The sequence below is a fragment of the Microcaecilia unicolor genome, chromosome 2, assembly GCF_901765095.1.
Source record: "Microcaecilia unicolor chromosome 2, aMicUni1.1, whole genome shotgun sequence".
Taxonomy (NCBI): Eukaryota; Metazoa; Chordata; class Amphibia; order Gymnophiona; family Siphonopidae; genus Microcaecilia; species Microcaecilia unicolor.
In genome coordinates, this window is record NC_044032.1 from 94,401,611 (window position 1) to 94,416,833 (window position 15,223).

Genomic DNA, 15,223 nt, shown 5'->3' on the forward strand with positions numbered 1-15,223 from the left:
ATATGTTAGTGTGCATCAGTGGTGTGCTGGAGCCGGCACGCAAGAGCTGGTTGTTAAATTTTTTACCAACTTGCGAGCCGGTTGTTCCTGAGAGCGAGCTGGCTCTCCTTCCTTCCTTCCGCCCTCCTTCCTACAGGGTCCGGTGGTCCCTCACCTCCCTTGTTCAGCGAATTCTTCAGGGCAGGCAGTCTTGTAAGTCTCGGAGGCCATTTTGAAGAGCGATTTAGGCAGCGAGGGAATGTCAGCGCCGGCAGCCTGCCCCAAAGAATTCGCTGAACAACCGGAGGGGTTGGCAGGGGAGACAAGGGAGTCGCTGGACATGGGTGGCTGGAGGGGGGCAGGGGAGAGAAGGGAGGCGCTGGACATGGGTGGCTGGAGGAGGGGGCAGGGGAGAGAAGACAATCGCTGGCATGGGTGGCTGGAGAGGGGCAGCAGGGGACAGAGGGCAATCGCTGGGTATGGGTGGCTGGAGGGGGGGCAGGGGAGAGAAGACAATCGCTGGGTATGGGTAGCTGGAGAAGGGGGTAGGGGAGAGAGGGCAATCGCTGGGTATGGGTGGCTGGAGGGGGGCAGGGGAGAGAAGACAATCGCTGGCATGGGTGGCTGGAGGGGGCAGGGGGGAGAAGACAATCACTGGCATGGGTGGCTGGAGGGGGCAGAGGAGAGAAGACAATCGCTGGCATGGGTGGCTGGAGGGGGGCAGGGGAGAGAAGACAATCGCTGGTATGGGTGGCTGGAGGGGGGGCAGGGGAGAGAGGACAATCACTGGGTATGGGTGGCTGGAGGGGGGCAGGGGAGCAAAGAGAATCGCTGGGTATGGATGGCTGGAGGGGAGGGCAGGGGGGAGAGGAGGGTTGCTGGACATGGGTGGATGGAGGAGAGGGAAGGGAGAGAAGTACTACTTAACATTTCTAAACCACTGCTGGACATGGATGGAGGGGAGGGAAGAGTGAGGAAGGAGATGAGCAGAGGCGTAGCCAGGTTTTGATCTCAGGGGGAGCAGACTTTTATAAAATAGGTGCCGGTTGGTGTCAGCTAGACAGAAGTGTTTGTGTTGTTGCTCAAGGGCTGTGGCGGGCAATGATTAATACAGGCTGTCTCTGTTGCATCCTGCCTACAAGGAAACAGTAAGTTACATCAGGAGGCAGGATGCAGAAGAGGTCCCTGGACTGGCCAGAGCAGGCAACCTGTCTTAACTTCAAATAAAAATATTCAAATCGAGACCATCACCTCAGGAATAGCACACCCAGACCTTCTACTGCTAGACACCTTGTTTAAATCAAGATGGTCTTTTGTTTGTGTGGTGACTCTATAGGATGTGAAGAACACTAGTCTGGAGCATTTTTATTTTGGGTGACAAGGGCCAAAGATGGCCCTTGCCCCAGAGCCTACTTTCAAATAGGGCTAGACACTTTGTGAAATAACACAAACCCCTGCAAAAAGACACCCAAAACCTATACTGAAAACGTACCACACCATAATAGCCCTAACCCACCTATGAAAAGGCAGTGCTATAAATATTACAGTGGGACCTAGAGAAGTGTTTCCATAGGTGGTCCTGGAGTACCCCCTTGCCATTCAGGTTTTCAGGCTATCCACAATGAATCTGCATGAAAAACATTTGCATGTAACGGAGGCAGTATATGCAAATCAATGTCATGCATATTTATTGTGGATATCCTGAAAACCTGATTGACAAGGGGGTACTCCAGGACTGCCTTAGTACACCAAACTTACCACACCATAACAGCCCTAACCCACCTATCAGACAACAGTGCTATATATAGTACACTGGGCTCTGGAGCACCAATATACCTACTATTGGGAAACTGGAACAAGCTGCACCGTTACACATTCCTACACAGATGGTGTAAGGATGGTGAAAGGATAGGACTCGGAGTTCAACCTACTCAGTTTTAAATTAGCAATGTAAGACAGCAGGGACTTCTATGCATAAAGAAATCATCCCCTTCCAGCAAGTTTCAGCTATCAGGTAAAACCAACATTATAACTGATAGCATCATTCAACAAATTCTTTTGTGTGGGACTCCGGAGTGAAATCTGGATTCTAAACAGGATCAAATATAATCTCAGCAAAACTCTGCACCTTCTATTATGTATTACAAACTCCATATCTCCACCCCACCCCCCCCCCCCCAAATAGAGTGAAGCGGAGATGACAACAAATCATACAAATGTATTCAAATTCTGATTTTGTAAATGATGCCTACACATCCATAAAGGCCTGCAGTCAGTCTGTCTACCTCTCTTTTACACATCCTACTTGCCCTCAGCCAACACGCCTATGGAACAATTAAACTATTTAAAGATCCTTCAAGAGGTAGTGTCTCATGATTTAGGCTCTAAAACCCTTTGTGATGTTTTGGTGTCACCTCAGTAAGGCTAACTCACAATCTCTCCACTCTAAAACATTATACACAAACTTGTGCAAAAACACACTGAGAACCTTGCCAAACTCCAAGGACAGGATGAGCTATAACCTTATGCGTGAAACGGCAGCACTGTAAATATTATAACAGGCACTAATACACCAATACACTACCTAGTAAAAAAAAACAAAACAAAAAGGACTGCAAATACTACATGCTAGCAGAATACTGCACCTTGATCACACATAAAAAATAACACAACACAACAGATATGACACAAGGAACTGGAATTGAAACAAATGCAAAATATCACAGATACACATTTCCAAAAGCTGACATATTCCAATTAATAAATTCTGAATAAAATACTTTTTTCTACCTTTGTTGTCTGAGCATTTAGTTATTCTATACGCTTTGGTCCCAGTGTCTTCTGTTTTATGCAGTGTCTTCTTTCCATTTGATATTTTTTCTCTCACCATTTTCACCGTCCTCCTGTGTCCTTATGCGTCCTTTCTACCACCTGCAGCCCTGTCTCTATCCTTCCTCCACTTTCAGCATCTGCCCTCGAAATGTTCCGATCCAGCCCTTAAATTCAGCAGTTTCCCATCTAGGTCTTTGTCTTGCCTTGGCCTGCATTTCCCTCTCTTTTTTCCCTATCCCCTGCTGTGATCAGTATTGCCCCTCTGTGTCACTAAGCCCCCTCCCCATCCAGTAGTGCCCCTTTGTGTCCTTATCCCTTTCCCTCCATATCTCACATCTCTTGTTTCCCTGTCACTCTCCTCTCTCTCTTCCCTTCTTCCCCCACCCTGGGGCCAGATATCTCCCTCTTTCATCCCACTCCCCTCCCCCACAGTTCAGTATGTCTCCCTCCTAAGTCTCCAAGGTCTTTTCCCCCCCTTTCTTTACCTAGTCAGTCAGCCAGCCAATCAGTCTTTCCCTTGCCCCCACCCTCCAAGTTGATCCAGCATTTATGTATCCCTCTGCCTCTCCCTCCAGCACCTCTTCCTGTCTGTCTCTCCCTCTCCCCTTCCAGCAGAGAAGCACTTAGTTCTTCCTCCCTTTCGCCTGCATTTTCTCCCTTTATCTCTCCCCCCCCCCCCCCCCCCCCCCCCATGGTTCCAGAGTCTCTCCCTCCGACCCTCCTACTCCCCTTGGTCCGATGGTGTTTGCTAAGCTGCCTCAATCACTGCTGGCAGGGGCACTGCAGCATTGAAAGATGCTGCCTGGGTGCCTCGATCTTCCGTGTGATGTGTTCTGTCTTCTCTTATGCAATTTACTGTTCCGCGTGGGCAGGACACGTCACAAGGAAGATCGAGGCACCCAGGCAGCATCTTTCAATCGCTCCGGTGCCTCTCCAGCAGCGATTGAGGTAGGTTAGCAAGCACTGTCGGACCGCGAGGAGCTGGAGGGAGGCAGTAGTAGATGGAGGTCATTTTTGCCGTTGGGGAGGCGGGACGGGGTGGCTGGAGGCGGAGCCGCGTCATAGGTTAAGCCCTGCCGCTGCATGCTGGTCCTCTGTCTGACGTGACGCACACTCTTCGTGCTGGAGGGGGTGGAGCTAAGGCCGGCGGCAGAGAGAGAGAGGAGGAGACTTGCAAAGCGCGGTTTCAGGGAGGGAGGAAGCCAAAACAAAATATTGCCACGAGGCGCATAGGCGCCATTTTTTCAAATCAGCTGTTTAGGGGAGCGACCGCTCCCCTTGCGCCCCACCTAGCTACGCTTCTGGAGATGAGATGAGGGAAAAGGAAGATAGGAGAAAAACTGCACATGGATGAAGAAAATAGGCAGAAGCTGGATCCACTAGATCCAAGTCTGCGGAGGATCCAGCTTTTACTTACGGATGTAGGGCAAGAAATGAAGAAGAAAGGCAGAAAGTAAAGAAATAAATGGAAAGGAAGCCCTGGAAACGGAGTTAAGAGGACAGATAGCAGCAGAATCGGATACTGGGCCAGCATGATCAGAAAAACAAAGTCACCAGACAACAAAGGTAGAAAAAAATCATTTTATTTTCATTATAGTGTTTGGACTTTGTCCACTTTGAGAATCAGGTGCTCAATATTAAAAGTTTATATTTATTTACTTATTTATGGCATTTTATCCCACATTAAACATGAATTAGATTAGAACCTGGGATCATTTAATTTTTTTTTTTTCCTGGAGTAATGCATTGCCCCCCCCCCCCCCCCCCCCAGGCTCTCTCCCCGGCTATAGCCAGCTCTGCAATTTGTGGTGGGGGGGGGGGGCGCAGAGGTGGACCGGGGAGAGAGCCTGTAGTTAAACATTTACCAGCACACTACTGGTGTGCATATACATGTGTTCTCGATGTTCGATTTTTTTACTGTATTTCTGAAAGAATCTTGGGATTTCAACATTGTATTATGGAAGGGTTGTACTGCTTATTAGCACTAAACCTACATTTGTCTGCAGCCTAGAACAGTGACAGCCAGCTAATTGTCAAAGACTAATTATAGGCCTGTTTTTCAAGAGATCAACAGCTTTAATGTCCTGTTTGTTTTATGACCTAGAAAGATATTTTATAAATATTCAGTGAAAACAGATTGAGTATAATAAGAGATTATTGTTCAAAGGTAGCAGGCCAGCTAGATCAAAGCCTTATTAAATGAGCTCAATTTTGGTAGGAGGCTAGCCGCTGAAGGTTAGGAGATTAGTATTGATTTTCAGAGTTAGCCACAGTGCTGTTAAATGTTTGTATTTCTGATACTGTATCATGCTAGTCATATTACTAGGATTCAATTAAGTTTACCTTGATTGTATTTAGGCTTATATTTAGTCATTTTAGACTAGCTGGTTCAATAAAAATATACAGTTTTGATTAAACATTTCCATGTAATGTATACTTATAGAGAAATAACTAACAGACAAAATGTCAAAAATTCTATCCTAGTAGTCTGAGTGTCTAGCGAAAAAATCTGGGAAAGTATTTATTCTTGAACCATGAAATAAAATAGTATGATTTAAAAATAAAATTTCAGTCATATCCCTATCAGAGTTTTGAATAAAAGAAACAATATAATTCCTCCAAGAAAATGTCCAAAATCTCTGCAATATTTAACCTCATAAGTACTAAACCATTCATCCCCCTCTTCTAATTCATCCAGTCTCCTCTTATGGCTAAATTTGTAAAATGCAGTGGAGTTACTGAGTAAAATATCCAAGAGAGTGTTCAAAATTTGCAGGAAATAAGATTTTAAGCATCTCTTGGTCAGATTCAAGTTTGTTCATAGGAAAAGTAAAGAAAGGTAAATTACATCAAAGCAAGTCTTCCAGATTTTCTATTTTATGCTTCACAAGAGTATTCCCTGTAATCTCTCCTCCTAGGGCACTTCTTTGCATTAAATTTTAACTTCCAAACATTAGACTACCATTATGTTTTATCATTATCATGCTACCCAAGATCCTTTTATAATACTAATTGTATATCTTGTATGCTTCCACTATTCACGATGTATTGTAAGCCACATTGAGCCTGCAAAGAGGTGGGAAAATGTGGGATACAAATGCAATAAATAAAATGAACATCATTTAAGTGGCCATCAAAGTGACTAATATGGCCTGATTATGCACACTCATTTGGTGTCCCTCAGTGTTATCTCTCAGCTGAAGACTGGTATTAAAAAAAAACTTTAAATGGCTGCATGTGTGAGTGACTATGAACAGCTAAGGCCGGTGCCTGGCAGACTTTGTAATTCTGTGTTCTGTATATGGCAATCCAGTTTAGGATGGGTTGGAAAGGGCTTCAACGGTTACTTCAGTAGCCAGAACTGAGGACAGTGTTGGGCAGATTTTTTTAGTCTGGATCCCGCAAATGACAAGATGGATTCAGATAGGTTGGAGTGGGCTTTGACAACAACTGCAATAATTGGATCATAAGGACAGAGCCGGGCCGACTTCTATGGTCTATGTCCAAGAAACAGCAAAGAAATACCAAGGTGAAATATATAATATCATGTTCCTAAGCATAAAGGAATCCTGTGCCGAAGGAATGGATCCTCAGGAGCTTAGTCAAGATCGGGAGGCGGGGCTGGTGGTTGGGAGGTGGGGATAGCGCTGGACAGACTTATACGGTCTGTGCCAGAGCTGGTGGTTGGGAGGCGGGGATAGTGCTGGGCAGACTTACACGGTCTGTGCCCTGAAGAGCACATGTACAAATCAAAGTAGGGTATACACAAAAAGCAGCAAATATTAGTTATCTTGTTGGACAGACTGGATGGACCGTATAGGTCTTTTTCTGCCGTCATCTACTATGTTACTATTGTTGATTTAATCATGAATTGATAATGTTGACTGTTGGGCAGACTGGATGGATCATTCAGGTCTTTATTGGCCATCACTTACTATATTACTCACCTCAGAAAACTTGAGTAATCAAGGTAAATAATCAGATAGGGTTGACTTTTCTAGAGATCACATTCAAGAGTAAACCTCCCTAGGAGGAGCACTAGGAAGACTTTCTGCTCCTCCAGTTTCAATCTGAGAAGCTTGCCTGTTTATAAGGACTTCAACTAAATGGTTGGCCAGTATTTAAATGGTTTGAATTAGAATCCACAGCCAGATGTGATTTCCCTTCTTCTCCATCATTCTGTACTACTACATTCAAAATAGCTGCATCTGGGTCCACTGTGCTAAATGCTGTCTAAAAAATTATTCTCCATTCATTGGATCTCTCCTGTTCCCTGGGCTAGAGCTCCCAGCAAAAATGCTGAAGAAAGTGTCCAAGGTGTGATCATCTCCAGGCAATAGAGAAGGAGAGCACATTGTAAGACTCAGATATGTCAAGTTTCAGACCAACACATCAATAAAAGGAATAAGCCCAGTGCTGACAAATATACTGGAAGAGGACTCACTTCAGGTTCGATTTTGTTTGGAGGAGTAGCCTAGTGGTTAGTGCAGTGGCCTGAGAACCAGGGGAAGAACTTGGTTCAATTCTCACTGCATCTCCTTATGACTCTGGGCAAGTCACTTAACCCTCCATTACCCCTGTTACAAAATAAGTACCTGTATATAATATGTAAACCGCTTTGATTATAACCACAGAAAGGCAGTATATCAAATCCTTTTCCTTTTCTCCATTATGACCAAACTTGCTTTGCTTTAATATTTAATTATTCGTCTCACCCCGTGAGTCTCAAAGCAAGATACATAAAAATGCATCAAAGACTTATATTATAACATTAAAAACTGTACCTCTCTTCAAACCAAATTCCTTATCCAAAGACTGTACATAAAATATCTTTAAGAAAAGGTTGAAAGCCAGTTTTTTTAAAAATAATCCATAGCACGATATCTGCTGTAAGTCCAACAGGATAAGATTCCATAATTTAGGGCCTACACAACTGAATGTGCCTTCATTAATTAATTTCAGTCTCATTTTTCTGATATTTTCAGTAGCTGCTGTTGTACTGAACATAAACTTCTCGGCGGTACATGTATTTTCAAATGATCTTTTAAATATAACTAGTAAAAAAGGCCCGTTTCTGGAACGAATGAAACGGGCACTAGCAAGGTTTTCCTGGGAGTGTGTATGTTTGAGAGAGAGAGCCAGAGTGAATGTGCGGGTGTGTGACAGAGTGAAACTGTCTGTGTGACAGTGTGTGTGTGAGAATGAGAGTGTGTGACAGGGCCCCCTCCCCTGTTCCTAATGCCCCTCACCCCGTTCCCTCCCCTCCTTTTCCTCCTCCTTCCCACACTTTGGGTTCCTTAAGGCTTTCAAAAGTCTATGTACCCCCGTGGCCCTAACGCCCAGTATCCGGATACCCCACCGCTTTCCTCCTCACCCCTCCCCCAAGATGTAATACTTTCACGTCCTTCATTTTTTTAAAAAAAGTGTCCTATCTACCCTGTGTACAAATGCCCGGCATTCAGATTGTGTTCCTCTCGTAAATTTTCATTTCTTTCATTCAGAACTTGCCCCCCCCCCCCCCCCCCCCCCCCGAAACACTTTTGGTTCCTTCAGTCTTTTAAAACTCTCCTATGTACCCTGTGTGCTAATGGCCAGCATTGAGATTGTTTTCCTGTCCCAAATTTGCATATCTTTCAGTCATTCACAACTCCCCCCCCCCCCCCACCTTTCTCCAGTTTAACACTTTCGTTTCCTTCAGTCTTTTAAAACTCTCCTATCTACCCTGTGTCCTAATGGCCAGCATTCAGATTGTTTTCCTTTCCCAAATGTTCATGTCTTTCAGTCGTTCAGAACTCCCCCCTCCCCCCCATTTAACACTTTCGGTTCCTTCAGTCTTTTAAAACTCTCCTATCAACCCTGTGTCCTAATGGCCAGCACTCAGATTGTTTTGCTTTGCCAAATTGTCTGTCATTGATGTCACTGAGGTCAGTGCCTGCCTGCCTAGCAGACCACTTCTGGCAGGCACGGTCCCAAGCACATCCTGTTGGAGGTGAGAATTATTATATAGGATGGACCATTCAATCTAAAAGTAATAAACACAAAACTCGCTGTCCATCATACTTAACAAATGTGCCAAGACCCTCAGGTTCCCAAATTAGAGTATTTCTTCAGTCTCAACAGATTGTAAGCTCTGTTGAGCAGGGACTGTCTTTTTCATGTTGATTTGTACAGCACTGCGTAAGTCTAGTAGCACTATAGAAATGTTTAATAGTAGTAGTAGTAGTCACATGTTATAGGTTCCTCCGCTTTTCAAGGCACTGATTGTCTCGCACAAGGTAGGACAACACTTAAACCTTCAGTGGTCCATCAAATCCCTTGGAACAGAAAGGCAAAGTAGGAAGTGACCTAGATGGTTTTATGTACATACTGAAGGCTCTAAACTGCTTTCTCAGAATTCCCCTCTTCTTTCCCCCTCTCCACCCGAGCTCTATATTTGAAAGTACACAGCAGTTCTTTTTCTGTTCCTTGCTTCTCTCCCTCCTCTACCTGAAAAAAAAACTGCCTGGGATTCCTTGCTGCCCTTCAATCGAAAGGTTAGAGGGTTGATTGGGAGGATCCTTTACCCTGCCTTCCTGTGCAGAAAAAAAAGGCAGGGGATCCCAGATGGGCTTTTTAAGGCAGAGAGGGAGTGAGAGAGAGAGACAAAGAGAGAAGAATTATTGAATATATGTTTATATGTAAAATGGGAGGGATGAAATTGAGTTGGGCATAAGGCACATTTCGGTATGAAAGCAGGGTAGGGAGGTGGACTCGTGTCACTTTTTTTGTTATTTGTTGCATATGGGAGAGAGGCGTGATAGCTGTCTTGGCGGGGGAAGGAGTTGTAAAGGCTTATGGGAAAAATTGTCAACATGAGAAAAGTTGTCAACATGGTCTACTGTTAAGACGTGTTATTTTATTGTTAACCTCACTTTTTAGTAACCAGATCTGTGGTACCTGTGCTAAAATAACACAAGTTAGTAGTAAAATAAAACATCTTAGCATCAACTCATGTTGAGAACTACACCCCTTAACCAGCTAGTGCTTATTTTTATTATTAGCTGGATAAGTTGACCTGGAGGAGCTCAGGTACAATAAATCTATCTGGCCATATTTTGACCTGCTATATTTAGGAAAACTTTTCAGTGAAAACCTAGCTTGTTAGGTTCAGATGGATATTTGCTTAAAGGTAATCAGCTAAAATTAGCCTGTTTGTTGTCTTAACCACACAGCAAATCTTTTTCATTGTTAACTTCTATGCTTCAAAATGTCTTTGTTTCGTAGATTGCTGTGGACATTAGATCAGCCAAACGAGAACTTAAGAAAGCCCGAACGGTCTTACAGATGGATGAGCTGAAGTGCCGTAAGCGTGTTTTGAGAAGGATGGGCTTTGCTACCTCTTCTGATGTCATTGAGATGAAAGGTCGTGTGGCCTGTGAAATAAGCAGGTAGTTAATGATTACTGATGGCTTCCAAAAGTTAGTTAGATGTATGCTACAGATTCACAAGGGATAGCACTAACAGTCCAATACCTGCTTCTTTGGATCCCGTTGTACTTCCATAGTGGTTATTAGCTGTATTATATAGAACTAAGGAACTGTTGAGAATGCAGCACTGGCGTCCCTGAAGAAGATGTTTCGAAACAGGGATTCCTGTTGGATGTTTAAGGAGGAGACGGTGGTCTCCAGTATGTCTGGTGCTCTGCTATTTGTGGAGTACATTTTGGCATAATAACTTTTATACATTTTTGATTGAACTTATTTTGGAGGGTTCCTTAGAAGAGAGTTAGAGGGATTTTCATTAAAGATTTTCACACTCATTTTTTAATATCTTTGAATTTTCTGAATTTATATATAAGAAATAAGTCTGAAATGTTTCAGAGTAAGGAGTATTGATTATATATAGAGCATGGTAGTGAGTCGTTGTTACAGCTAGACTCACTGAAAACTTGGCTCAGCTGTGGTAACAGCCTACACTGAATTCTCCTTTTGTTTCCCTGCTTTCTTTCTTTTTTTATTACTTCTCCGAGGACAAGCAGGCTGCTTGTTCTCACTGATGGGTGACGTCCACGGCAGCCCCTCCAATCGGAAACTTCACTAGCAAAGGCCTTTGCTAGTCCTCGCGCGCCCATGTGCACCGCGCATGTGCGGCCGTCTTCCCGCCCGAACAGGCTCGTGTTCGTCAGTCTTCTTTTGTCCGCGCTCGGTACGGTCGTGTTTGTGCCGTTCGCGCCCCTTAAGTTGACCCTCGCGCGTCTTTTTGACTTTTCGCTTCTTAAAAAAAAAAAGGGGATTTCGGAGAAGGGCCTTTCAGTCTTTTTCCCCTCCCTGTATTTCCAGTTTTTGCCCCGTTAAGTTTCCTTTCGTTTTCAGGGTAGGCCCTTTTGAGGCCTCGAGTCGAGTTTTTTTCTCCCCCTCTTTTGGTGCCTTACCGCAATTACGAGTTTCGATTTCGCCGGCGTGATTTTTACGCCCATATCATTGAAGTCTCCCAGCGGTTTCAAGAAGTGCACCCAGTGCGCCCGGGTAATCTCGCTCACTGATAGGCACGCGTCGTGTCTTCAGTGTCTAGGGGCTGGGCACTGCCCGCAGGCCTGTAGTCTTCGCGCCCTTTTACAAAAAAGGACTCAGGTAGCGAGATTGGCCCCATGGAACGTGTTGTTCTCGGGCTCTTCGTCGGCAACTGCACCGGGAGTATCGAGTGCATCGACGTCGACAGCGTCAAGACCTCTGACCTCGGCGGCGACTGTATCGATTGCATCGAGGCATTGACCCTCTGCATCGTCGGTGCCGAGACATCGGAAGGCTGCGTCGGCGTCGGTGGTACCGGGACCTCCACTAGTGCTGATGTCGTCGGACGGTGGTGCTTCGACTGGAGTGCAGGTGAGGGCTGTCCATTCCCCTGCTGGTGGCGGTGAGCCTTCGGGTGGGTCTCCCCCTACCCTGAGGGCTCCTGCGGTACAGCCCCCCCGAGACCGACCTTCTTCGGCCTCGGCCCCGAGGAAGCGACGGTTGGATTCTACGTCCTCCTCGTCGGTACCGGGAAGTTCCGGTGACATGCTTCGTTTGAAAAAGTCAAAGAAGCATCGACACCGGTCTCCTTCCCGCATCGGTACCGAGAGCTCTGGGTCGCCGAGGGAGTCGGCACCCAGTAGGCATCAGCACCGGGAGGACCGCTCACCCTCTGTTCAGGAGGTGTCGATGCGCTCCGCCTTGGACAGCCCGGAACAGCCTCCACGCCCGGAACAGACTCTGGCTTCGACGCCTGCATCGGCTTCCATGTCTTTCTCCACAGCCGCCCTGCACAAGAGTCTCCGGGCCGTTCTCCCAGAGATCCTGGGAGAGCTGTTGTGCCCTTCCCCTCCGGTACCGGGGGTGCTTGCACCCCCGGTACCGTCGAGTGAGGCTCCAGCTGGCCCCTTGCCCGGGGTGAGGTCTCCGACATCGGTGCCGCTTGCGGTACCGACTGCGGTCCCCTCCCAGGAAGGCTCCCCGACGACGTCGGCGGAGGGAGCTTCGCCGGGGCGGGCGAGGGAGTCTACCTCTCGACGCTCACACCGTGGCCGTGGTTCCACGGAGTCGAGCCGGGCACGGCTTCAGACACAGGTTCATGAACTTGTGTCTGATACCGATAGTAAGGCCTCGTGGGAGGAGGAGGAGGACATCAGGTATTTCTCTGACGAGGAATCTGATGGCCTTCCTTCTGATCCCACTCCCTCCCCTGAAAGGCAGCTTTCTCCTCCCGAGAGTCTGTCTTTTGCGGCCTTTGTCCGGGAGATGTCTACGGCCATCCCCTTCCCGGTGGTTGTGGAGGACGAGCCCAGGGCTGAAATGTTTGAGCTCCTGGACTATCCTTCTCCACCTAAGGAAGCGTCCACAGTACCCATGCATCATGTCCTAAAAAAGACATTGCTGGCGAACTGGACCAAGCCTCTAAGTAATCCCCACATTCCCAAGAAGATCGAGTCCCAGTACCGGATCCATGGGGACCCAGAGCTGATGCGCACTCAGTTGCCTCACAACTCTGGAGTTGTGGATTTGGCCCTAAAGAAGGCTAAGAGTTCTAGGGAGCATGCTTCGGCGCCCCCGGGCAAAGACTCTAGAACCTTAGACTCCTTTAGGAGGAAGGCCTACCATTCCTCTATGCTCGTGGCCAAAATTCAGTCTTACCAGCTCTACACGAGCATACACATGCGGAACAATGTGCGGCAGTTGGCGGGCTTGGTGGACAAGCTCCCCCCTGAGCAAGCCAAGCCATTTCAGGAGGTGGTCAGGCAGCTGAAGGCGTGCAGAAAATTCCTGGCCAGAGGGGTATATGATACCTTTGATGTTGCATCCAGGGCCGCTGCTCAAGGTGTGGTGATGCGCAGACTGTCATGGCTGCATGCCTCTGACCTGGAGAATAGGATCCAGCAGCGGATTGCGGACTCGCCTTGCCGTGCGGACAATATTTTTGGAGAGAAGATCGAACAGGTGGTAGAACAGCTCCACCAGCGGGATACCGCTTTCGACAAGTTCTCCCGCCGGCAGCCTTCAGCTTCTACCTCCACAGGTAGACGTTTTTATGGGGGAAGGAAGACTGTTCCCTACTCTTCTGGTAAGCGTAGGTACAATCCTCCTTCTCGACAGCCTGCGGCCCAGGCTAAGCCCCAGCGCGCTCACTCTCGTCAGCAGCGTGCGCCTCAGCAAGGCCCCTCGGCTCCCCAGCAAAAGCAAGGGGCGAGCTTTTGACTGGCTCCAACAGAGCATAGCCGACATCAACGTGTCAGTGCCGGGCGATCTGCCGGTCGGGGGGAGGTTGAAAGTTTTTCACCAAAGGTGGCCTCTCATAACCTCCGACCAGTGGGTTCTTCAAATAGTCCGGCACGGATACACCCTCAATTTGGCCTCCAAACCTCCAAATTGCCCACCGGGAGCTCAGTCTTACAGCTTCCAGCACAAGCAGGTACTTGCAGAGGAACTCTCCGCCAATGCGGTCGAGCCCGTGCCATCCGAGCAAGAAGGGCTGGGATTCTATTCCAGGTACTTCCTTGTGGAAAAGAAAACAGGGGGATGCGTCCCATCCTAGACCTAAGGGCCCTGAACAAATATCTGGTCAAGGAAAAGTTCAGGATGCTTTCCCTGGGCACCCTTCTTCCCATGATTCAGGAAAACGATTGGCTATGCTCTCTGGACTTGAAGGACGCCTACACGCACATCCCGATACTGCCAGCTCACAGACAGTATCTGCGATTTCAGCTGGGCACACGTCACTTCCAGTACTGTGTGCTACCCTTTGGGCTCGCCTCTGCGCCCAGAGTGTTCACGAAGTGCTTAGCTGTAGTAGCAGCGGCGCTTCGCAGACTGGGAGTACACGTGTTCCCCTATCTCGACGATTGGCTGGTGAAGAACACATCCGAGGCAGGAGCTCTACAGTCCATGCAGATGACTATTCGCCTCCTGGAGCTACTGGGGTTTGTGATAAATTATCCAAAGTCCCATCTTCTCCCAGTACAGAGACTCAAATTCATAGGAGCATAGGAGCTCTGCTGGATTCTCGGACGGCTCGTGCCTATCTCCCAGAGACGAGAGCCAACAACTTGTTGTCCCTCGTCTCGCGGGTGCGAGCGTCCCAGCAGATCACAGCTCGGCAGATTGCTGGACCACATGGCCTCCACAGTTCATGTGACTCCCATGGCCCGCCTTCACATGCGATCTGCTCAATGGACCCTAGCTTCCCAGTGGTTTCAGGCTGCTGGGGATCTAGAAGACGTAATCCACCTGTCCACGAGTTTTCTCAAATCCCTGTATTGGTGGACGATTTGGTCCAATTTGACTCTGGGACGTCCTTTCCAAATTCCTCAGCCACAAAAAATGCTGACTACGGATGCGTCTCTCCTGGGATGGGGCGCTCATGTCGATGGGCTTCACACCCAGGGAAGCTGGTCCCTCCAGGAACGCGATCTGCAGATCAATCTCCTGGAGTTACGAGCGGTCTGGAACGCGCTGAAGGCTTTCAGAGATCGGCTGTCCCACCAAATTATCCAAATTCAGACAGACAACCAGGTTGCCATGTATTACATCAATAAGCAGGGGGGCACCGGATCTCGCCCCCTGTGTCAGGAAGCCGTCAGCATGTGGCTCTGGGCTCGCCGTCACGGCATGGTGCTCCAAGCCACTTATCTGGCTGGCGTAAACAACAGTCTGGCCGACAGGTTGAGCAGGATTATGCAACCTCACGAGTGGTCGCTCAATTCCCGTGTAGTGCGACAGATCTTCCAGGTGTGGGGCACCCCCTTGGTAGATCTCTTTGCATCTCGAGCCAACCACAAAGTCCCTCAGTTCTGTTCCAGGCTTCAGGCCCACGGCAGACTGGCATCGGATGCCTTCCTCCTGGACTGGGGGGAAGGTCTGCTGTATGCTTATCCTCCCATACCTCTGGTGGGGAAGACTTT

At 47.7% G+C, this 15,223-nt stretch overlaps 1 protein-coding gene across 1 annotated transcript in view; it reads left to right on the top strand.

Annotated features, from left to right (window-relative positions):
* The window catches only part of MTREX (Mtr4 exosome RNA helicase), a 427,098-nt gene that overhangs the window by 328,991 nt on the left and 82,884 nt on the right, over positions 1-15,223 (top strand). The window contains 1 exon segment of the mRNA XM_030193130.1: positions 10,075-10,238. Coding sequence (XP_030048990.1) covers positions 10,075-10,238 — 164 coding nt within the window.